The sequence below is a fragment of the Dipodomys merriami genome, unplaced genomic scaffold, assembly GCF_024711535.1.
Source record: "Dipodomys merriami isolate MVZ:Mamm:240054 unplaced genomic scaffold, mDipMer1.0.p SCAF_2, whole genome shotgun sequence".
NCBI classification, from domain to species: Eukaryota; Metazoa; Chordata; class Mammalia; order Rodentia; family Heteromyidae; genus Dipodomys; species Dipodomys merriami.
In genome coordinates this window covers 39,246,451-39,271,072 of record NW_027203381.1, presented here as the reverse complement: position 1 = coordinate 39,271,072, position 24,622 = coordinate 39,246,451, and the positions used below count along the sequence as shown (strand labels likewise).

At 41.6% G+C, this 24,622-nt stretch overlaps 1 protein-coding gene across 3 annotated transcripts in view; it reads right to left on the bottom strand.

Moving 5' to 3' along the window:
• Tmem241 (transmembrane protein 241) overlaps positions 1-18,012 on the bottom strand; it is a 119,152-nt gene extending 101,140 nt beyond the window's left edge. For all 3 annotated transcript variants that reach the window (XM_070029443.1, XM_070029444.1, XM_070029442.1), the window contains exons 1-3: positions 17,922-18,012; positions 12,792-12,838; positions 9,775-9,852 (exon numbers count right to left, since the gene is read on the bottom strand). In XM_070029443.1, the coding sequence (XP_069885544.1) occupies positions 9,775-9,852; positions 12,792-12,838; positions 17,922-17,993 (197 nt within the window). In that variant the 5' untranslated portion in view covers positions 17,994-18,012. The remainder of the gene's footprint in view (positions 1-9,774; positions 9,853-12,791; positions 12,839-17,921) is intronic.
• Between the last annotated feature and the right edge of the window lie 6,610 nt (positions 18,013-24,622).

Genomic DNA, 24,622 nt, shown 5'->3' with positions numbered 1-24,622 from the left:
CACAGCTGCTGCTAGTCATAAAAAGGGGCCAGGCACCAACGGTTCATACCTAGCTACTTAGGAGGCTGAGATGGAAAGGATCGCAGTTCAAGGCCAGCCCAGGTGGAAAAGCCCATGAGACTGTTTCCAAAGGAAGGTTAGACATGGTAGAATGAGCCTGTCATCCCAACTCTAATGTAGTGACAGATCACATTGCTGGCATGTATCTAGGCAGGAAGGGAGGCCCTAATCTAAATATAACCTGAAAAAATAAAAGGCTGAAGCCCTGACTCATTGAAACAGTGCCAACTTAATAATCAGGAGGCCCTTAGTTCAAACCCTAGCACCATAAAAAATAAAAAGCTGAACAGGGCACAGGGCTGGGGTAAAGCCATACATAGGATACAAAAATTCTGGAGAGGCCTGGAGGCAAGAGAAAACTGAAGGAAGGTAGGTAGTACAGCTTGAGTAGATTTCTGGACAAACCCAGGAATGGGAAGGTCAAAGCATAATCTGATTTGCATTTTCAAAAGATTTTCTCTGAATGTAATTGGATAATAAATTGGAACTGGGTTAAGGTGTGCTAAGGCAGGGAAAATTAGAATGTGTTTTACTCAGAGAAATCGTGCACTGAATCTTGAAAATTATGAACCTGAGATGCTTTACATCCACATCCCCAAGCAGAGATGTCAAGCAGGGGGTTGAATGTAAGGGAGGTCTCTAATGAACAAAGGTGCTCATTAGGTATGTCTTAAATTGGGTTTCTTGTTTTGTTTTTTTGACTGGTCATGGGGCTTGAACTCAGGGTTCAGGCACTGTCCCTAAGCTTTTTTACTTTCGCTTGACCACTTTAAGCAACAGTTCCACTTCTGGGTTTCTGATGGTTAACTGAAAATAAGAATCTCAAAGGTTTTCCTGCCCAGGCTGGTTTCAAACCGTGATACTCAGATCTCAGCCTCCTGAGCAGTTAGGATTACAGACATGAGCCTTCAGCTTCTAGCTCAGTTACTTCTGTACACTTTTATCCTTAAGTTCTGAGGATAACATTCAAACACATTTTCTTTAAGACAGTTTCCTCCTTTTGTTCATCATTAATAGCAATAAGAATCACTTGTATAGGCCAAGCACCGGGTAGCTCATGCCCATAATCCTAGCTACTTAGGTGGCTGAGATCTTAGCATAAAGGTTCAAAGTCATCCTGGGCAAGAAAGTCCACAAATCTCTGATTTACTACCCAAAGAGTCAGAAGTAGAGATGTAGTTCAATTAGTAAAACAGCAACCTTGATCAAAAAAGCCAAATGAAGAGCATGAGACCCTGAGTTCAAGCCCCAGTACTGGTACCAAAAAAAAAAAAAGTCATCTATAGTTTCATAAGGCTTTTTCACAAAAGCATAAACTTGTGTGCTCCACCAACTGACAGCGTGAAGTCTAATCCCTAAGGTGATAATATTAAAGAAGGGGGTCTCTGGAAGGTGACTAGGTGCTAAGGGCAGAACCTTCATAAAGAGAACTCACATCCTTAGGAAGGCACTCTGAGATGAGTGAGAACACAGATAATCAGAAGTGGCCCACTCTAGATATCCCTGACCTTGAGCTTTCCAGCCCCTAGCACTGTGAGAAGTGAGTATCCATTGTTTATAAGCCGCTCAGTCCACAGTGTTGTGTTATCGTACATCCAGTTCCATTTCACAAATTTACGAGTGAGAAAGTCAGGCGATACACAGATTATAGCAATCAAAAAAGAAAAGGGGGAGAAGAGAGAAAGAGGAAGAAAGAGAACCTGCTGCACAGATCACAGCTTACTAACAGCTATATTTATATAACCAGAAGAGCCTTAACTGTTAACACTTACTACTTCAGGGATATATATTGGGTATCTGTCTACACTGGGGTTTGAACTCAGTGCCCCTTACACTCATTCAACTGTGGCTAGCACTCTACCACTTGAATCATGCCTCCAGCTTAGCTTTTTGCTAGTTAATTGGAGACCACACGTAACACATTCAACAAATGTCCCCTCCTGACTTTACATATAACTGTAAAGACATGTCACTAAGCATGATTGATAGGTCACCTACATAAAAGGCAAGGGCCAAAACACACCAAATTGACAAACCAAGAGAAAGAAATACTGGCAATGTTGAAAACAGTCTGGAGTTTAATATCCTTTAGACTGTATAATGAATATTTACAAATCAATAAGCAAGTCAATTTCCCTAAAGAAAAGCAATGGATGAAAACAGGTCATACTCCCTTTTCATATAATATATATGTATACATACACACACAAATACAATACACATATACACATATATACACACATACAATATACATATACATAAACACACAAATACAAATGGCCACATATAAGAAATTCATAATTAAACAACTATCTCAAAACTAAACGCATCAAGTTTTGTCCAAAAACCTCAATTCTTTCAAAGTTTCTGCCTAAAATGAAAGCAACACCTTTAGGTATGACTGTGAAATACAAATTGCTATCTTTCTGGAAGGTGTTTGTATATTGTTTGGCTCCTCCTATAAAAAGCCTTAAAATTTTTTGCATATCAAGAAAATTCACTAATCTGCTCTTGGAAAAATCATCTTGGATATGGGTAAGAGTATATATAATATTTCTGTCCACAAGTGGAAATAAAAATGAATTTTGGCATCCTCTGAAAGGAACCGTCTCTTTTCAGATTTCACATGGCCCAACTGCATCAATTCAGATCTCTGTTCAAATGTCACCTTACCCATGAGTCCTTCTAGCAACCTTGTGCCATCCACTCATGTGCACAGATGCACATCCATTCCCTACATTCCCTGAACTTCCTGCCATCGAACATACCATTCCTGTGAAGATCCATCATTCTTTGCTGTCTGTCTCCTTCAACTAGAATATCAACTTCAAGTGACCAAGGATTTTGGTCTTTTGTTTACTGCATGTTCTTAGTATCCAGAACAATGTCTACTGTGTGCTTATGCTTACATTTGCTAAGTAAATCACAATGTATCAAGTCATTTCAAAACCTGGTTTTCATGCATGATGATATATATATATATCTGTATCCTAGCACTCAGGAGACTGAAGCAGGAAGATTGTGAGTTCCAAGCTAGCCTGGGCTACATAGCAAGACTCTTTCTCAAAAAAGCAAAAAAAAAAAATCCATTTTCTAGATTAACACAATAGCAACAAAATCTGGTCATAACCATTGCTGGAATTTCTTCTTCTGCTAGTCTCAAGACTTTCAGAGACTGTTCTGAACAGAATTGCTGGGGCTGACAGCTACTTGCTTTTAAAGGACAGGGTTGAGCCAAGCGCCAGTGGCTTACACTTGTAATCTTAGCTACTCAAGAGGCTAAGATCTGAGGTTCAGAGTTCAAGGTTAGTCAAAGCAGGAAAATCCATGAGACTCAAAATCCATGAGACACAAAAAAAGCCAGAAGTAGAGCTGTGGGCTCTGTGATAGAGTGCCAGACTTGAATGAAAAAGCTAAAGGATAGTGCCCAGGCCCTGAGTTCAAGCCCCAGTACTGGTACCAAAAAGGGAAAAAAATAAAGAACAGGATTGAGAGCAAAAACACACACACATTTGTCTCTTTACAAGTGACCCTAGTGGGGAATTCTAACTATTTCAAATTCAATAAACATTTATAAACAATCATGTTGTAATCTACAATTCAAACAACAACAAAAACTAACTTCATTTAAAAGGCAAACACAAGCATTTTCCTTTCATAGATATGAACTTGGAATCATGGAATAGAAATACTTTGTTTTCTGTAATAGCGTTTTCTCTATTAAAGAGCAGAAACTAGTCTTAGTAGAAAATTTGGAAACTACAGATAATCAAGAAAAATATTGTAATTATCATCCCACTATCCACAGACAACCACTGCTAATACCTTGCTATATTCCTTCCAAACAGCATCCAGGTACACAAGTGTGAACATTTCAGCAATAGTGGATCCTGTAGTACATACGGTCTTCCAATCTGTTTAATGTCACATCCTTCCATCCTCAAAGAGTCATGCTCAAAGTTAATAATCAGATTCATAGCTGGGTGCTGGTGGCTCACACCTGTAATCCTCATTACTCTGGAGACAGACCTGAGGATCTTGGTTGGAAGCCAGCCTGGGCAGGAAAGTCCATGAGACTTTTATCTCCAATCACAGAAAAAGCCAGAAGAGGCACTGCAGCTCAAGTGTTAAGTGCTAGCCTTGAGTGAAAGGAGTTCAGGGACTCCAGCACCACAGGCCCAGAGTTCAAGCCCCAGGACTCACAAAAAATAAATTAATAAATAAACAACAACTGAATTAATAACTGTAGTATCACATTGTTACACATTTAAATTAATCCTATTTTTTTACTACTCTCATGCTGTCCGATTATCCTTCAATACATTTTCTTCTCATATTTGTGATATTTTCATGATATTCAGGATAAATCCCCTGCAGTGGAAGTAGTGTTCAGAGATGAATGCAAAATCATAGTTCAGAGCTGGCTGTCGGTGGCTCTCTCCAGTAATCCCAGGTATTCAGGAGGCTGAAATCTGAGGATCATGATTCAAAGCCAGGCTGGGCAGGAAAAGTCTATGAGACTCTTTTTTTTTTTTTTGGGGGGGGGGGGCGGTCATGGAGCTTGAACTCTGGGCCCGGGCACTGTCCCTCAGCTCTTCAGCTCAAGGCGAGAACTCTACCACTTGAGCCACAGCGCCACTTCCAGCTTTTTCTGCTTATGTGGTACTGAGGAATTGAACCCAGGGCCTCATGCATGCAAGGCAAGCACTCTACCACTGAGCCACCTTCCCAGCCCCTGTGAAACTCTTATCTCCAATTAAACACCAGAAAACCAAAAGTAGTGCTGTAGCTCTAGTGGTAGAGCTCCAACCTTAACCAAGAAAGCTAATGGACAGCACAGCAGGCACTGAGTTAAAGCCCCAGTACTGGTACCCGCACACGTGCGTGTACGTGTACACACACTCATACACTCACACACACAAAAATCACCTTCTAGAGAAACCATATACTTCCCTTCTCTCCTTTATGAAATCAACACTGTCTAATTCTAAGACAGCCAAAAGCCCTCTTTTTTCTCTTCTTCTAAGTCATCAGCTAGTGCCATTTGGGTCTCTTGTGTTAACTTCTTTCCTTGACCACAAAGGGTAGAAGATGGAATTAAGCCCTGCAGTGGTCTTGGTTGGATCTCAGGCCTCTGAAGATCTGCTAAGCTAGTTAGTGTGTGCATGTCTGTATGTACATGTGTGTATACAATGTGGATGGGGGGGAGCTAACAACAACTCACAGTTGGATGAATTACAGCTCTAATCATGTTGAAGGACTATCAAGGGTTTGACTTAACTGGTTTGAAACTATGGTGACATGTAACTTTCCTTCAATGATTTCTAAGTACAAATACTTCATCCTGCTCCAATGACAGACTAGTTTTTTACTGGCATACATGTTCTCTCTTCCCTAAGACCCTGATGAATAAAGCATTTTACAAGCAGCTAACAAAAGTCTACTGTTGTTATTGAGATGATGGCTAATTAAATTAAATGATTTGTTTTTCAAATAGAGCATGCATTATTGAGAGAACATCTGCTCACTGAAAACACTCGCTACTTTTCTGTTCCTGGGTGCCATAAGGACTCTGTGCCCTGATTTTTTTTTTTTTTTTTTGAAAACTCTTATGTTCTACTGACATCTAGTGGATCTAGAACACTTTCCAAATGTGAAAATAATACAAGAGCTAGACCAAGGCTCACACTTGACTGCTGTCTACTGGCATTACCTAAAACAGTAATACCTTACAACTATAGTCAACAATTAGCCAGGCACTGATGGCTCACATCTGTAATTCTGGCTACTCAGAAGACTGAGATCTGAGGATCCTGGTTCAAAGCCAGCCCAGGTAGAAAAGTCTGAGAGATTGTTATCTCCAACAAAGCAGGGGGGAAAAAAAGGTTCAAGTGGAGTTATAAGCAAAACTATCCAAAGGAGAGCACTCAGGTCCTGAGTTCAAGCACCAGTACGAGCATGCAGGCACGTACACACACACACACACACACACACACACACACACACACACACACACACACACACACACACACACACACACACACACACACACACACACACACACACACACACACACACACACACACACACACACGGAGCACAAAGTTAATGATTGCTTTGCAGTTAAAAGAACTTCCACATCTATTATCTCCCTCATTCTAAAACAGCTAGATTTTGGGGGGTTTTTGCTCTTCTACATTTCTCAGACCTTTCTCCTGAACTCTTCACTCTTCCAACTCAAGGTTTCAGCCATTCCCTTGATAAAGTCCAGCTCGGACATTACTTGACCCCAAGGGCCTTGTGAAGATCCTGTCCTCAGAGCACAAGTTAAAGCAGGAGTTAGCAAACTGGAGCTCTAAGTGCCGAACTCTTGATTTCTGAAAACAGCACTCTATTGGTGCAATGTTTGGGAATCAGCCATGGATGATTTCCCACTGAAATCATCACAGGAACTGTGCAGACCCCCAGACCTTAAATATTTACTCTCCTGCTTCCCAGCTGGCCTGGCTTAAAATAGAGCAGCTTAGGTCCCAATCTCTGGGACTTATGAGATGCTGCACCCAAGGCTTCAAACACAAGACAGGGCCCCTGGCTAGACACAAGGGACCATGTTATATGGGTTCCATAAAATTCCATTTTATGAAAACTTTTCTTTTTGGCTCCTCTCACCTCTCTAAACATGCTTTACTCTCTGGTCTAAGATCATCAACATATAACTCCAATCCATGCTGAAATGGGATTTCAGCACCTACCATAAGACTCCTAGAATCCCTGACAGACAATAAGAGCCTGAAAGAAACCACTTCTCAGGGCCCAACACCGCCATGTTTGAAAGGCCAGTTTAAGCGCAGCAGGCCTGGGACCCTGCTGTGGTCTCCAGTTTGTCAGGGAAGCCACCCGTGGTGGCTGCTCCATGCATTTCACCCCTCTCTGGAGCTGGGCTAGCTGTGGAGCTGAGTGAGCCTCTGAAACAGCCCCCAGGAATAATGCGCAGTAACATACCAGATGTCAAACTGAGAAATGCAGTCAACAAAAATGAAAACCTTGTAATGTTTCAAAGGTGGAACCAGGGGCTGGGAAGGTGGCTCAGTGGTAGAGTACTTGCCTTGTATGCATGAGACCCTGGATTTGATTCCTCAGCACCACATAAACAGAAAAAGCCAGAAGTGGGCACTGTGGTTCAAGTGGTAGAGTGCTAGTCTTAAGCTGAAGAGCTGAGGGGCAGCACCCAGGCCCAGAGTTCAAGCTCCACAACCAACAAAAAAAAAGTGTAACCTTAACTACTTGGAAGGCAGAGATAGCTCCTTATCTGACATCTCTTGGCAGTTCAAGGGTAGCCCAGAATTAAAAAAAAAAAGAAAAGAAAGAAAGAAAGAGAGAGAGGGAGAGAGAGAGAAAGACAGATTCCATTTCAACCAATGGCCAAGCACAGTGACACATGCCTGTCATCCCAGTGACTAGCGGAACCACAAATAGGAGAATTGTATTCTAGCCAGCTCAAGCAAAAGGCCAGCTATTTTCAAAATAAACCAACACAAAAAAGGCTGGTGGACTGGTATACTGATGCAAGGGGTAGAGCACCTGCCTAAGCAAACATGAGCTCTGAGTTGAACTACCAGTTGAAATACTATCCAAAAATGAAAACAAAAGAAAATGAAAAGCTTAAAAAGTCTTATAAATCCCTGAATAATGAATAATACATGTGTATGATCTAATAGGAGAAAGAAATCTTAGCAGCAAACAGTTGCTAGTGATTGAATATCTAAGCTAAGCACAAGATATACAAATGTGAGCTCCACTCTGGGAGCTTTCTACTTCATACTGTTCACTTGACTTTAGGAAGAGGCCAGAAAGGGGGCTTGTTAAGACAGAGCACAGCTGCCTGAGAAGTGGTCTGTGGCGATTAAAGCAGTTCCGTCCACTCCTGGGCATGTTGCAGGCTCTCCTATACCATAAAGGTCAATACTCCACCCTTTAACCTCTCCTCTCCTCAGCCTCTCTGCCCCCAACTGCTGTAAGCACCATGCCAATACCATGCCAACACCCAGGATTTTTTTTTCCAGTATTATGTCCTCCCAGTGGCTCTCAGTAAGTTTCCAGAGGAATTTCTGAAAGCTACTTTCAGTATCCCCCCACCACAAAATAATCTCTAATAAGTACTTAAAGCATTCCTCCTAAGAGAAGGCAAGAGAAATGTACCATAAACATAAGTAACTCTGCCTTGTGAACAAAGATAGCTTTTCATAAAACTATAACAATCACTCTAAATAACATACTAGCATAGTAAGAAATATTGGGGAAATTCTTTTTTTTTTCTTTTGGACAGTCCTGGAGCTTGAGCTCAGGGCCTGGACACTTTCCCCAATCCTCTTTGTGCTCAACCATTTGAGCTACAGCACCACCTTTTCTCTGAGTGGCTTATTGAAAATAAGTCTCACAAACTTTTTTTGCCTGGGCTAGCTTCACACCATGATCCTCAGATCTCAGACTCCTGAATAGCTAGGATTACAGCCACTGGTGCCTGGCATATTGGGGAAATTCTCTTTTCTCCCCCTTTAGCAACATTGGAGTTTAAACTCAGGGCTACATGCTCATTTGCCAAGTGCTCTACTAGTTAAGCCATACACCCAGGGCCTAGGAAGGTGGCTCAGTGGTAGAGTGCATTCCTTGAGTGCTTGAGGCCCTGGGTTCAATTCCTCAGCACCACATAAGCAGAAAAAAAGCTGGAAGTGGCATGGTGGCTCGAGTGGTAGAGCACTAGCCTTGAGCTGAAGAGCTGAGGGACAGTGGGCAGGCCTAGAGTTCAGGCCCCATGACCAACCAAAAAAAAAATTCAGGCACCCAGCCCTTTTTTTGCTTTAGTTTGATTTTAGATAGGGTCTCCTACTTTCATTGAGGCTGACTAGGGCCTGCAGTTCTCCTGTCTCTATCTCCTGAGTAGCTGAGATTATAGGTATGAACCACCATGCCTGCCCATATTTACCATCAGTAACTTTGATGAAATAAGCCACCTCACTTAAAAACAGTCACTCATTTAAAATAAGCAGGATCTGGACCTAACTGATGGGTAAGCTATTCATTCCATAGTGAACAGTGAGGAGTTGGTTTGAAGATTATCCAAGATGTTTGTTATGGTTCTACAGCAGAACTTCTCAAAGGAAAATTAAAGGGTGGAGGGTTCTTTTTTCGTCTTAGAAGTCTCTTGTCACCAGGCACTGTAGAAGAGAATTTTTAAATGTAGAATTCATACTTGAAAACTTGAGAGCACAAAATTTTCCCTCATTAGAAAGGACCAACAATAGAAAGTAGATTAAAAATTATTTGGAGGCCAGGTGCTGGTGCCCACACCTATAATTCTAGCTACTCAGGAGGCTGAGATCTAAGGATCACAGTTCAAAGTTGGCTCAGGCAGTAAAGTCCATAAGACTCTTTTCTCCAATTTCTTTTCCAAAAGAAAGCCAGAAGTAGAGCTGTTTCTCAAGTGCTAGCCTTGAGCATAAAAACTCAGGAATAGCATCCAGGTCCTGAGTTCAAGCCCCAAGTCTGGCAAACACATATAAAAAAAAAATCATTGATTCTCAAGGTTAGAAGTAACTAAGTGACCAAACAACTCACATACATATCTATGTTTTCCAGTGCAATTCTGTGAAAGGTGAATAATATTAAATGTAAGCAGTATGTGAATCATGAATCAAGAATATAAGGTTATTATACCTTGAACTGCAGTTTATCTCCACCCAGCCCAGTTTCCATGACACATGAAGCAAAAATGCACCAACAAATGTCTGCCACCTGAAAAAGACACAAGGCAAGGTGAATTAATACAGTGCTATAGCCCCTATCAGAACCCAACCATGACAGACCTGTTGATGGATACAAATGTCATAGTCAACTCCTTCCTCCCACTCTTCCAGTTATCTGCCTCTCCTCTCCACCACTACTATGCCCTTGGGACCAACTATCTGGTAAGTGCTGGTATTCAGATTCTTCTCTTTATTCTATGCTTTTCCTGAACGACCTCACCCACAGCCACCAGTTCGGTCAGGATGACCCTCAAATCCCTGCTCTCCTCCAAGTATTACCACCCTGAAATCCCACATGCCTTAACATATTACCTTAGCCTTTCCCCTCCCTACCCTAGGCATCCTCCAACTGTTCTCAATCCACCAACCCAGGTATCCAAGCACTGGAGAATTTCTAGTGAAAGAGGAAGGATAATTCCAGCCTTTGTAGATGTGCATCCCACCTAACCATGGATAAGAAAGGGAAAGGCAATCTAGGTGAAAATATCACTCTTCCTCTCATTCATTCCCTAAATCTCTCTATCTGGAAAGATGAGAAAAAGCAATCATGACCAAACATGCTTCCCAGTCACTTAGAGAGAAGTCATCAGCCCAGATTTGTTGACTAAAATATGCCTGATCATAGAAGATACAGTAAAATAAACTTTCATGGAGGATGGGAATGTAGGTCAGTGGTAGACCACATGCCTAGCATAGAGGAGGCCCTGGGTTCCATACCCAGCACCACAGTAAATTAAATAGATAACTAAACAAATCTTTTCACCATGCAATACTGGAAAGAAACATAATAAAAATTATTCTGAAATTCACTTGAAATATAAAGAACATGTTGAATAAAGGACAGTACTTGGAGAGGATTTTCTCTACTATCTATTTAGATGGCATAATCACTACAACAATCCAGAACTAGCTCTTTTTTCCTAAAAATGAACAACTACCCAACAAGAGACCTTAGAAGAACAATTTTATTTTAATAACTTAAAGGCAAAAGGAAAGATGGGACTAGTATAAATTAACTATTGGAGAGGAGGAGTTCCTCTTACACAAAATAAACTGACAACCATTCACAACTAAATAAAGCTTTATTAAAACACAGATGAGGGCTGGGAAGGTGGCTCAGTGGTAGAGCACTTGTTTTGCATGCCTGAGGCCCTGGGTTCGATTCCTCAGCACCACATAAGCAAAAAGAAAAAAGCTGGAAGTGGTGCTGTGGCTTAAGTGGTAGAGCGCTAGCCTTGAGCTGAAGAGCTGAGGGACAGCGCCCAGACCCAGAGTTCAGGCCCCACGACCAGACCCCCCCCCCCAAAAAAAAAACCCCACACAGATAAATATCTACATAGTATCTACATAGAGAAAACAAACTATCACAAAAGACACAAAACATTGTGGTCCATTGTGGGCTTGAACTCAGGGCCTGGATGCTGTCCCTGAGCAATTCTGCTAAAGACTACTACTGTACAACTTTGAACTACAGCTCCACTTGAGCTTTTCTAATAGCTATTTGGAGATACAAGTCTCACCAACTTTTCTGCCTGGGCTGGCTTTGAACCATGATCCTCAGACCTTAGCCTCCTGAGTAGCTAGGATTACAGTTGTGAGCCACTGGTGCCTGGCTTCAATACATATCTTTCCATATAAAAATAGAACGCTTATGGTGGCTCAGTGGTAGAGTGCTTGCCCTAAATGCTTGAGGCCCTGGGTTCAATTCCTCAGCACCACATAAGCAAAAAAAGCTGGAAGTGGCACTGTAGCTCAAGTGGTAGAGTGCTCACCTTGAGCTGAAAAGCTCAGAGACAGTGCCCAGGCCCAGAGTTCAAGCCCCACAACCAACAAAAAAAAAAAAAAAAATAGAACACATAAATAAATAATCAGAATAACTATAAATTGATGTCCAGGGAAAAAAAGGATTATATAACAATCTTTGACTGTAGGGGAAAAACAAAGGAAGAGATAACAATGCTCAATAGGAAATGTATTACCTTACTCATGTAACTGTAACTCCTCTATACAGTATTTTTACAATAAAAAACATATAAAAAATCTATGATAGACAAGTAATGTCATCCTTAAAACATAAAAATGCTTTAAGTTAGCCAAGAAGGATGGCTCATACCTATAATCCTAGCTAGCTACCCAGGAGACTTTGATGCAAAGAGTCATAATTTGAAGCCACGGCAGGAAAGTCTGAGAGCCACCAAATTAACTAGAAAAAACTCTGGAGGTGTGGCTCAAGCTGAAGAGTACTAGCACAGCAAGCATGCCAAATTAGCCCAAGGCTTTGAGTTCAAACTCTGGTATTAGCAAACACATACACACACACACACACATACACACACACACACACACACACACAAAATGCCCTTTGTGGTGTGTGTGTGTGTGTGTGTGTGTGTGTGTGTGTGTGTGTGTGTGTACCATTTACTGAAAGAAGATAAAAGACAATAATAAGCATATGAAAACTGTGTGACTTTATGAAAATTCTAAAAAAAAAAAAATAAAGTACAATGACTTGCTCATCAAATCAACAAAGAGAAAAGTAACTCATGGCCTAACTACACTATTACAGAAGTTCTCACAGAGGCTGGGTAGCGAGGCAAACCAGTAAAATGCTTTTGGAAACAAATAATATTCAAAGAGAATATTAATAAAGTTCATGTTTTTTAGCGAATTTATTGAGTAGATATCTATCCCCAAGAACCAGTTGGAATTTGGGTAGGTCTGAATACAAAATACCTGATAATATTGTTGCTTCTATGCTCCTAAAATGAGACACATTTAAACACCCACAAACATAATGGCTAAACACATATGTCATTTGACTATTTGATGATAAACTTATGAAATCATTAAAACTATTTCAAAAGACATTTTTTGACAATGACTGGACATTTCCTGCAAATGTGAATAAAAAGCACCCAAGATACTCACCCTTGGAATAAGGTAGGGTAGGTAAATTTCAGGACGGAAAGGACATACTGCAAAACAAACATCAAGTTAAAGACATTTCAAATAAAAAGAATGACAGAATTCCTACAGAGGAAATTCAAGGACTTCAAGTTTCAAGAAAGTCTTTATTCCCCCAAAGTCACGTACAAGATATACTAATGGTTTTCTAAGTTATACTAAAGAGATTGGATTCTTTTTATTGTGAAAATACTGTACAGAGGGGTTACAATTACATGGTCAAGATAATGAGTACATTTCTTATCAAGCATTGTAGCCTCCTCCTTTGTTTCCCCTTCCCATCCCATCCTCCCCCCCCAATGTTGTAAAGTTCGTTTTTGACATAACGACTTGTACATCTCATTGTAGAATGGATTTTTTTTTTCCAGTCCTGAGGATTGAACTCCAGGCCTGGGTGTTGTCCCTAAGCTCCTTTTGCTCAAGGCTAGCACTCTACCACTTTAGCCACAGCATCACTTCTGTCTTTTCCTGTGATTTAATTGGAGATAAGAGTCTCTTAGACATTCCTGCCCAGGCTAGCTTTGAATAGCAATCCTCAGATCTCAGTTTCTGAGTAGCTAGTATTGGTGTCAGTCACTGGTGCCCAACAAGAATGGATTTTTCTTAAAAACTCAGTTAAGATTGGTTTCTTTTCTATTGTCTTTTAATCAATTTATATGAGTGGAGGAATCATGGTGTATTTCTCTTGGTGTGTTTTTCTGTTTTTTTCTATTATGAATATTTCAAGATACAAATACATGTGGTACTAGAATTTGAAAAAGAGCCTTGCTCTGCTAGGAAAGTACTCTATCACTTGAGCCATATCCCTATCCCTCCAGGCCTATTTTTTTATTTGGATCTTGCAGTTTTGCCCAGGTGTTGGTCTCAGACTTTGATCCTCCTATATAGTTATGTCTCCTGCATAGCTAGAATTTCAGACACACACTGTCATGTTGGTTGAGATAGGGGGTTTTACTAACCTTTTCCCCAAGCTGACTTCTAACCATGATCCTCCAGATGTCTACCTCTAGAGAAGCTAGGATTACAGGCATGAGCCACTATGTCCAGCTCAAGACAGTTTTAAATTCTAAAACCATTAAATGACTTAAGGAAAAATCCCTACTAATTCTTCACATGATATAAAAAAACAAAGAGTGAGATTAGTCCACACCTCATCTCCCCTCTATGAGCTCCTGTGTTCTACATCTACAACTGAAGTCTATTTACTCAAGTAGTTTAATATGGTCCTTCTTGCTTTCCCTCCTCCTCAATATTTCTATTCTCAAACAGAAAAGGGAGGATCGTTTGAGCGCCTGGTTATGTTTCATAACATCCTTAACAACCTTCATTACAACACCAAGTATTTCCTCAGTTCTTGTGTGCTTAGCTTTGGCCTAAAAAACGATCAGCCTAGAAACTGCTAAAGCTCAGGGCAGGGTGTGGCTCAGTGTAGAACACTTGCCTGCATGTGTAAGGCCTGGGATGGGTACCATGCCCAGCAATACAAAAAAATTAAATTAACAATATGGTGAACATCTCACCTCACCTTGCTAAGCGACAGTAAAAAAAATAAATAAATAAATCTATGACAAATAGAATCAGTTCTAAAATTTCAGAACTTTCTCATGTCAGTGAGAAGTCTTTCTCAGAACAAAATGTCATTAGAAAGAAAAGCAAGGTCTTTTCAGTAAAATCCTCGAAGAAAGAGAAAAAGCTGGGCATGGTGGTATATGCCTTTAATCCTCACTAGCTGAGAGAAGGAAGGAGGATCTCAATCCAAGGCTGACCTGGGAAGAAGAGAATATGATCCTATATGAAAAAAAAAAAAACTAAACAAAAAGGGCTAGGGGCATGGCTCAAGTGACAGAGTGCTTGGCTAGCAAGAATGAAGCCTGAGTTTAAATCACAGCACCACCAAAAACAAAAAACAAGCCAACAAACCAACAACAACAACAACAAAAAACCCAAGCACATTTGGCCTTCAGGGTATAAGAGGATGACAGGTGTCTGCCTGAGCCCAGGTGACTGTTGGGACTTTCCTCAGGATAGTGGAACATCTTACTCACTCACCTAACCCAGGTCTCCATAACAATTCACTGTAATAATGAAACAGAATGAGTATAGCAATTCACTGTAATAAAAGCCCATTACAACTTACAAACGATTTCTGTGATTTTCAGGTGGAAACTTTGGGGCCCTAATTGAAACCATGGAAAGCAAAAACTTGAAGGAAATGACAGCACTTGGCCTGAGATGACCCACATGACTGCAGGCAGCCTGTCTGTCCTGCTTGAGAAGATGCAACGGCATTCATCAATGATTCAAGCTTGCAGCAATCACAGACTTCCTCTCTGGAATCCTGTTGTGAAAACTACCTGGCCCCAGCCAGCCCTTTCCCTCTCCCACTCTCGACCTCGCCTCCTCCCCCACCCACCTTAAGTCAACTTCCTCAATCTCCCTTCTTTCTGCTGTGACTGTCCTTCTGTTTTCCATCTGGCTCTACCACACCCTGCTTGTTCTTTGTTCATCTCTGAGATAACTTGTTTGCCCAGTAGCAGGGGTTACAGGTGTGAGCCACGGCCCTGCCAAAATCACATCTAAATTCTGAGAGTCCTTGGGAATCTGCAATTTCTATTACTATACTATATACTCATGAAGACACAATAATTTGGTTTAATTTTACCTAACATTTTGAACAAGGAAGTCCTTTTTATATCAACTATAAAATGTGTGGTGCTTCAATAAACAGCAATGCCATAAATACAAATGCATGTCTAGGAGGGTTGTTAATTTCTGAACTAAAAGCTTTTAGTATGCTGGATTTCTTAAATTATTATTATTATTTCTAACCAATGCCAAGGCTTGTAAGCTTTCATAAAAGATGCGTTACTTTGTCCTTTCTCTACAGATAAAGGGAAGGGTCATTTGATTCAAAGTAAAATATTAACAATATATCCAGCAGGTTAGGTTGACAGGTAAGTTCAGTTAAATGGAAAAGGCCAGGATTTCACAAGCAGGTCTCTAACAAAAATCTTCTATGTTGAAACAAAGCTAACAATTATTGTATCACATAGTAAGCAAAAGATTTTAAGCTGGGCATGGTAGTGCAAGACCTGTAATCTCAACTGCTCAGGAAGCAGACATGAGAAGATCAAGGTTAAAAGCCAAGCCAGGGGAAAAGTTATTGAGACTCCAATCTCAAAAAATAAGCTGGGCCAGGCACATGCCTGTAATCCTAGTTACTCAGGAGGCTGAGATCTGAGGATCATGGCTCAAAGCCAGCCCAGGCAGGAAAGTCATTGAGACTCTTATCTCCAATAAACCACCAGAAAACCAGAAGTGGCGCTGTGGCTCAAGTGGTAGAGCACTCTCTTTGAGCTGAAGAGCTGAGAGACAGCATGCAGGCCCAGAGTTCAAGCCCCTTGACCAACAAAAATAAAAATGAAAATGAAAATGAACTGGTCTTGGTAGTACACAATCTACAATTCTAGCTACTAGGACGGCAAAAGTGGGAGGATGCAGTTCTGAGGCCAGCCTGAACAGAAAGGAAGAAACTATATCTGAAAAACAAACTAAAAGCAGACTGAGGCTGTGGCTCATTGATAGAGTGCTTGAGATGAGGGCCTGGGTTCAATCTCCAGTACAGGTAAGAAAGAAAAAAAAATATTTTTCTCTCTTCCTTTCTTTTCTTCCAGAGTAACTGTCACATACCTTATGGAGCATGATGATGGGCCACTAGGGTGACCACCTACAAACAACATTTCAACTAATTCTCACAAAAACCCCACCAAGAGTTCTCTCTCCCATCTCAAAGTTAAATATGTTAGGTTTACAAGTCTAACACAGTGGCTCAAGCCTGTAATACTAGCTGCTTGGGAGGCAGAGAACTGGGGATTTCAGTTCAAGACCAGCTGGGCATAAAAGTTCACAAGACTTCTCAACTAATAGTTGGGCCCTGTGACATGTTTCATTATCCTCACTAACAGGGAAGCAAAATGGTTTTGAGTAGGGGTATGCACCTGTATCATCCCCAGTGACCAGGGGAAACACATGTAGGAAGTTCATAGCCCAGGCCAGGTAGGCATAAAGTGAGACCCTACCTAGAAAATAATCCATGAGACGGGGACAGGAAGTGTGGCTCAAGTGGGAAAGCACCTGCCTGCCAAGTGCAAGGGAACTCGGGTTTACAAAGATTAAGGTCCCAAACACCAAGTAAGAGAAGTCAGGATGCAAACCAATCGCTTCTTCCCAGCCACGCATCTTCAAAGGTAGTCCCCACAACTAAAAAAGTCTTCTGAGAAAGAAAGTTAGAGACATTCTGAGAATATACTGAAAGCAGTCAAGGAGGAGATAGTAGCAAGTAGGGGCCGGTGGGGAGAGAGCCAGGAGAGCCCCCCTCAGTGAGCAAGGAGGTCCTGGGCCCCAGGACCACTTTGGCTCTGACCAGCCTACAATACAGACCAGCACACAATGCCCGGTTCATGCCCATGGATCCATAATGTGTGGCCCACCCCAAAGCCAGTGCCCCCCCACCATCACCAACAACCTCCCATCTTTCTTCCTCATCAAAAGGATTTTCTGGACTGGTAGTGTGGCAGAGCACCAACCTGGAAAGCTGAAGAACTTCGTTCAAAACCCAGAGGATTTCACGACATTATTTCCAACTTGATGTTCTACTTTACAAGTTGCTTGGGTGTAGCAGAAATGCGTGGGGATGGAAATCAGTGGGGTAAAAGATGACAGAATCATCTTTTCTGTAAAGGCTTCTGGAACTTTGGGGTCTGGGACAAAGGCAGGGGCAGGTTGGGGGGGGGGAAGCAGAATGGGTGCGATTTCTCCTGCAACTAACTCCCCCCCCCCAAGAGAACAGGTACATTGCTTTCGGTTCCCTAAAAGAAGTCCTCATGGCCCCAAATTAAGTTCCCAGGAAAGACCCCGGGGGGGGGGGGGAGAGATCCTGTTCTAAGGAGACATTCAGAGCGGTTTTAACCAAAAATTCCTTCTTGGGAAGCGAGGATGGGGATTCCAGTCCTATCAGGGAACAGCCAAGAGGACACCTGGGAGGGCCGGGTTCGAACCCACGACCAATCACGGACGCCCGCGCCGCCCCCTCACCTTGTTCAAGAGGTAAAAAGCCAGGTAGCAGGTACAAAAGGTGAGGCCGACCAGGGTCCTCCGCACGCCCATTGGCCAACCCGCCCCCGACGGCGGGAGACTCGGCCCCCCACACGCCCCCCAGCGCCCCCCAGGAACAGCTCCGCGCCCCGGGCCTCCCGGACACCCGCCCGCGCGGCCACGTGGCGTCCGCTCTGCCAATCAGCGCGCGCAGACCGCCCCGGCGCCGCCTCCTTAAAGCGGCCGCGCCACCTAGAGCTCAGCAGCCTAGCTGCGGACGACGGGGCCTCCACGGTGAGGGGAAGGGCTGGAGAGAGAGACTTAGAAGAGAGAGCAGTTTGGAAACAATTCACAAACCCCTAATAGTGTTGAGGGGAGATGAATTAAAATCAGTTACCTGGCCGGGCGCCGATGGCTCACGCCTGTCATCCTAGCTACTCAGCAGGCTACTCTGAGGATCAGGGTTCAAAGCCAACCAGGGCTGGGAAAGTCCGAGAGACTCTGATCTCTGATTAACCTCTAGGAAACCGGAAGTGGCGCTGTGGCTCAAGTGGTATTTCTCCTTGAGCTGAAGAGCTGAGGGACCTCGTCCAGGCCCAGAGTTCGAGCCCCGCGACTGACAAGAAACAAGTCAGTTACCTATTTGCGGTCCTCCAATACACAAGAAAGCTCCCAGCTCCCCTCTTAACCGCCACTACTCTAATAATCAATGCTATTCCATGTTGTATCCTTCTAAGCCTGTCTCTATGCATCAACGTATCTGTAAGATGTCGCCTTACACAATCAGATCTAACTATAACACAGGTTGTTTTTTTTGTTGTTGTAAAGATACTGTACGGAGGTGTTACAGTTACATGAGTAAGGTAATGAGTACATTTTCTATCTAGCATTGTTACCCCCTCCTTTGTTTTTCCCCTACCATCCCTTCCCTTCCACCTCCCCAATTCCTCCCTTCTCCCCCTCAAGTTGTAAAGTTCGTTTTCAACATAGTGTCTTGTACATCTCATTGTTACAATGAGTCACCCTGTATCCTTGTTTCAGCATTTTGTTATTTCCCTTCTCCTCCCCAAGTTAGAAAAATATATATACAAGATGCAAGTGTTGTCACTGTATTTGATTCTGGTGCCCACCAGGAATAATTTTACAAATAGATTCTTTTATAGAACTTTTTATTCTGTTTAAAAGCTTCAGATATTCCATTTATTTATAGCATGATTTGCTCGATCCTCCTACTGCCGACATACTTATGTTGTCTCTAGACAGTTGGTACAACAATTAAGTTTCTCTCAGTATCCTTTTACATTTGTCTTTTCCTACTGCTGGTTTCATTTGTATTGGGGGGGAGGGTCGATCGATCGTGGGGCTTGAACTATCTAGGCCTGGATGCTGTCCCTGAGCTCTTCAGCTCAAGGCTAGCGCTCTACTACTGGAGCCACAGTGCTTCTTGCACCTTTTCTGTTTATGTGGTGCTGAGGATCAAACCCAGAGCCTCATGCATGCCAGGCAAGCACTCTACCGCTGAGCCACCCTGCCAGACCCTGCTGGTTTCATTTTTGTAGAACAGATTCCTAACAGGGGTTGCAGAATCACAGCATATGGGTATTTCTCAAAATCACGACTTTTCGCTTCCTTTCAATTTCTGCCAGTGGGAAGCCTGCTTAAGGCTTCAAGGTCAAGGTCCAGCTCTTCTCCAGCTTTTCAGGTAGAAATTATTCTCTTTTCCCATAAGACTTTCTTTTTTTCCTTGTGCCAGACTATGGCTTGAGCTCAAGACCTCACACTCTTTTTTCTTTTTTTTCCTATTGTCCTTTAGATTTATTGTCTTTTTTTTCTTGCTAAGTTTTTTTATTGTTATTTAATTAGGGAGTTGGACAAAAGGGGCACAACTTCATAAGTTAGATAATGAGTATAAATCTTGGATAATGATACCCCTTTTGCTTTCTCCCATTTTCCCTCTCCCCATCCCTACCTACAATTTACATAGTTTATTTTTTTAACATGACATATATTGAATACCATGGCTACATTTGTTTACTCTTCCTTCCTCCACTACTGTGCCACTCCTCTTTTGTCCCCTCAAAAGATAACAACAAAAACACTACTAACAATAATTTGAACCCTTAGATATGTATTTGAATTTTTTTCTTTCATGCATTTGTTTCTAACGCATTTATAAGATTATTTCTTTGTTGCTTTGTATGTCCCTCCCCCACAGTATAACCCCTGCTTTCACTATATTTGATGTCGGTATAATTTGTGGAGGAGATCGGGAAAAACAAGTCGTTTAAGGATACAGGTGGACCCGTTGCAACAATGAGAAGTACAAGTTGTCATGTAGAAAACGAACTTTACAACTTTGGTGGGGAGAGGGCTGGGGGGCTGGGGGGAGGCTGGGAAGGGATGTGAAGGGTAAACAAAGGAGGAGGCTGCAATGCTTGATAAGAAATGTACTCATTATCTTGCCCATGTAATTGTAACCCCTCTGTACAGTATGTTCACAAAAAATAAAAATTAACAAAAAAAGCCATGTTTCTATTGCCTGGAATTTGTTTTGCTAAATAATACTTCAGATATTCAGAGATACTCAGAAGAGTTACTCCTCTGGGTTTCACCCCTAAACATATTCTCCTTTAGTCGTCTTGCCTGTGTGTAAATGCATAGAGCCCTATATAAGTTATCAGTTATCCAGTTGGATTTTAGATCTAGCTTCCATGGATGTGAGAAAACGTGCAGTTTATCTTTCTGACCTTCACTTACCTCACTTAATATGATTTGTTCTAGGTCTATCCATTATGCCTGCAAATAACATATCATTCTTTCTAATGGTTAAGTAAAATTCGATTTTGTATATGTATCACATTTTTTTATCCATTCATCTATTGTAGGGCATCTAGGATGTTTCCACAACTTGGCTATTGTGAATAGTACAACAATAAACATAAGATATGCAAGTGTCTTTACCATAACCTTATTTGTAATATTCTGAGTAGATGCCCAAGAGTTGTACGGCTGGGTCATAGGGAAACTCTATTTTAGTTTTCTGAGAAAGCTCCAAACAGCTGTCCAGAGTGGTTGTACTAGTTTACAATTCCCTCTAAGAGTGCAACAGGGTTCCCTTTTCCCAGCATCCCTGCCAGCATTTGGTATTGTTAGAATTCTTGATTTTGTCCAATCTAACAGGAGTGAGATGGAATCTCAATGTTGTTTTGATTTGCATTTCATTTAGGGCCAAAAATGTCATGTGTTTATTTGCCATTTTTCTTCTAAGAATCTCTCTAACTAACTCCTCAGGAACACTCTTGCTTGGCTTTTTAGCTCCAGGCTGGCACTGTACTATTTAAGCCACACCTTTACTTCCTGCTTTTTGTTGGTTAATTAGACATAAGACTCTTACGAACCTTTCTGCCCACGCTAGCTTCCAACTGAGATCTGAAGATCTCAGTCTCCTGAGTAGCTAGGATTGGATTACAGGTGAGCCACCCAAGTCTGGCTCCTACAGAACTTTTTAATACCTGTTAAAATTGTCACCTTAAATCTTTTCCCACATCGTGGTCCACATAGAAAATGTAGTGTTTGGACGAATTGCGGACATGTCACAGTCACCTATTAGAACTACTTGATTTCTTTGATAGTACTATGTAATGATTAAACAATGTGGTATACACAGGGTGTTTGTTTGTTTTGTGTTGGTACTGAGGCATGAACTCAAAGCCTGGGTACTGTCCTTTAGTTTTTTCACTCAAGACTAATTCATTTCCAGCTTTTTTTGTGGTTAATTGGAGATAAGAATCTCACAGAGATGTCAATATAACATGTGGAGGAGATGGGGACAAACAAGTCGTTTAAGGATTCAGGTGGACCTATTCCAACAATGAGAAGTACAAAATGTCATGTCAAGGGCTGGGAAGGTGGCTCAGTGGTAGAGCGCTTGCCTTGCATGCATGAGGCCCTGGGTTCGATTCCTCAGCACCACATAAACAAAAAGAAAAAAGCCGGAAGTGGTGCTGTGGCTCAAGTGGTAGAGTGATAGCCTTGAGCTGAAGAGCTGAGGGATAGCGCCCAGGCCCAGAGTTCAGGCCCCACAACCGGACCCAAAAAAAAAAAAAAATGTCATGTCAAAACCAGCTTTACAATGTCAGTGGGGGGGGGGGGAGGAGGGTATGATTGGGTGGGGGGGAGGGGGAAGGCTGGGAAGGGAGGTGAAGGGTAAACAAAGGAGGAGGCTGCAATGCTTGGTAAGAAATGTATGCATTATCCTGCCCATGTAATTGTAACCCCTCTGTACAGTATGTTCTCAAATAAAATAAAATAAAATAAAATAAAATAAAAAAGAATCTCACAGATGTTCCTGCCCAGGCTGGCTTCAAACCTCAATCCTCAGATCTTAGCCTCCTGAGTAGCTAGGATTACAGGCATGAGCCACTGCTATCAGCAGATATACATAGTCTTAGTTTGATACTGACTTGGCATATTCACGACTTTTCAGGCAGTAAATACTTAGATAAAAATTCAATAATGGTAAAAACAAACCAAGAAGTGCCAAAGACACTGAGTGTCAGGAGGCATTTTCTTGCTCTTTCTGGGTCACACAGTTGAGAAGTTCTGTGTCAAATTCTGAGTGTGCTGTTTTCCTTCTTTTTAGCCACATGGCAGTCCTGGAGAGCATGGGTTCCTCCTTGCTTAGCTTAGTGCCTTATACAAACTAAGCACAGCGAATAACTCCATCAAAAGATGAATGCATATGTGATCTGAAGTATGAATGAAATTAAAATTTTTCAAAGAGAAGGCCAGGTGTGGTGATTCACAGCTATCATCCAGCTATTCTGTAAGCAGAAATAAGAAGATCTCTGTTTAGGCCAAACAGCTATGGGCAAAAACTCAGACCCTATCTCCCAAATACTTAAAGTAAAAAAGGCTGGGGATATGACTTAACGTGGAGAGCATCTACCTAGTAAGCATAAGACCATGAGTTCAAATCTTCATGGGACACATAAATACATAAATGAAGTGATGTACAAATGGAATTTTAAAATGTCACCTAAAACATATTCAATATAAAAAGACCTAGAAGCAGACATATCTATTATAGACATGAACATATAATTATATTTTCATAGAACATGATTCTAACTATGGGACTATCTAGGAAGATCAGGGGAAAGAGAGAAGGAAAAAAAGAGGGTAAATAATTTTGAAATATAGCGTAACTATATACGTAGATGGCCTAAGAAATCTCAGTGAAAGCTGAGCACCAATGGCTCATGCCTATAATCCTAAATACTCAGGAGGCTGAGATCTAAAGGTGGCTGTTCAAAACCATCCCAGGCAGAAAAGTCTGTGAAACTCTAATTTTCAATTAATCACAAAAATGCCAGGGTGAACTTGTGGCTCAAGTGGTAGAACACCAACCTGAGAGAAAAAAAGCTAAGGCACCGTGCCAATGCCCCTCCCCTCCCACACACGTTGCTTAGTAAAGCTGATGATCTGCGAGTAAAGAAGAGAATGCAATATAACTTGGATTATAAGTATACACTTCCACCATGCCTAGTTGTTAGTAATAAATTTTCATGACAACACATGAATAATTCTTGCAAGATAGTGGAAACAACAGCATACTTTTTGAACTATCTGTGTAAAAATCAGACAGAATAGCAATATATCATATGAATATAGATGTAAACATCTTCAAAAAACTTCAGCAGAAGTAGCTGGACATGGTGGCCCATGGCTGTAATCCTAGGTTGCTTAAGAAACAGAGGCAGAAGGATTTCAAGTTCAAAGCCAGACCCAGAAAAATTAGCAAGATGTTCTTTCAAAAACAAACTACAGATGGGCATTGGCTCCTAGCTACTCAGGAGGCTGATGTCTGAGGATCACAGTTCTAAGCCAGGTTGGGCAGGAAAGTCCATGAAATTCTCACTGCTAATTAACTACTAAAAAAAAAATTTAGAAGTGGGGCTGTGGCTCAAGTTAGTAGAGCATCAGTCTTGAGTGAAAAAGCTCAGGGATAGTGCCCAGGCCGTGTTCAAGCCCAGAACTGGCACCAAACAAAACCAAACAACAGAACCCTACAAACACAAGGGCTGGAGTATGGAGCATGGCTTGTGTTAGAGCATTTGCAGTTTCCAGTAAAACACACACACACACACACAGAGTGAGAGAGAGTGGGGGGGGGAGAGAAAAAGGGAGAGAGAGAGAGAGAGAGAACAAGCAAAATAAAAGAGGAATATATACCTTGAGGTATATATCACAAGATAGAAGTCTGATTTAACATGTAAAGCTAATTAATATAATACAAAATATCAACAAAGTAAAAAGTGATCATTTCAATAGACACAAATAAGTAATTTGATAAAATTCAGCATTCCTTCTAGATAAAAGCATTCAGAAAAGCTAGGAACCAATGTCTCACACCTGTAATCCTAGGTACTCCAGAGACTGAGATCTGAGGATAACGATTTGAAGCCAGTCCAGGTAGAAAGTCTGTGAGATTCTAATCACCAACAAACTATTCAAAAAAAAAAACCCAGAAGTAATGCTGTGGTAGTGGCAATGGTAGAATGCTAGAGTGATAGCCTTAAGCAAAAGAAGCTCAGGGACACCACCCAGGCCTTGAGTTCAAGCCCTAGGACTGACAAAAAGAAAAAAAAAAGCATTCAAAAAATCAGGAATAGAAGAAAACTTTCTCAAAATAATAAAAA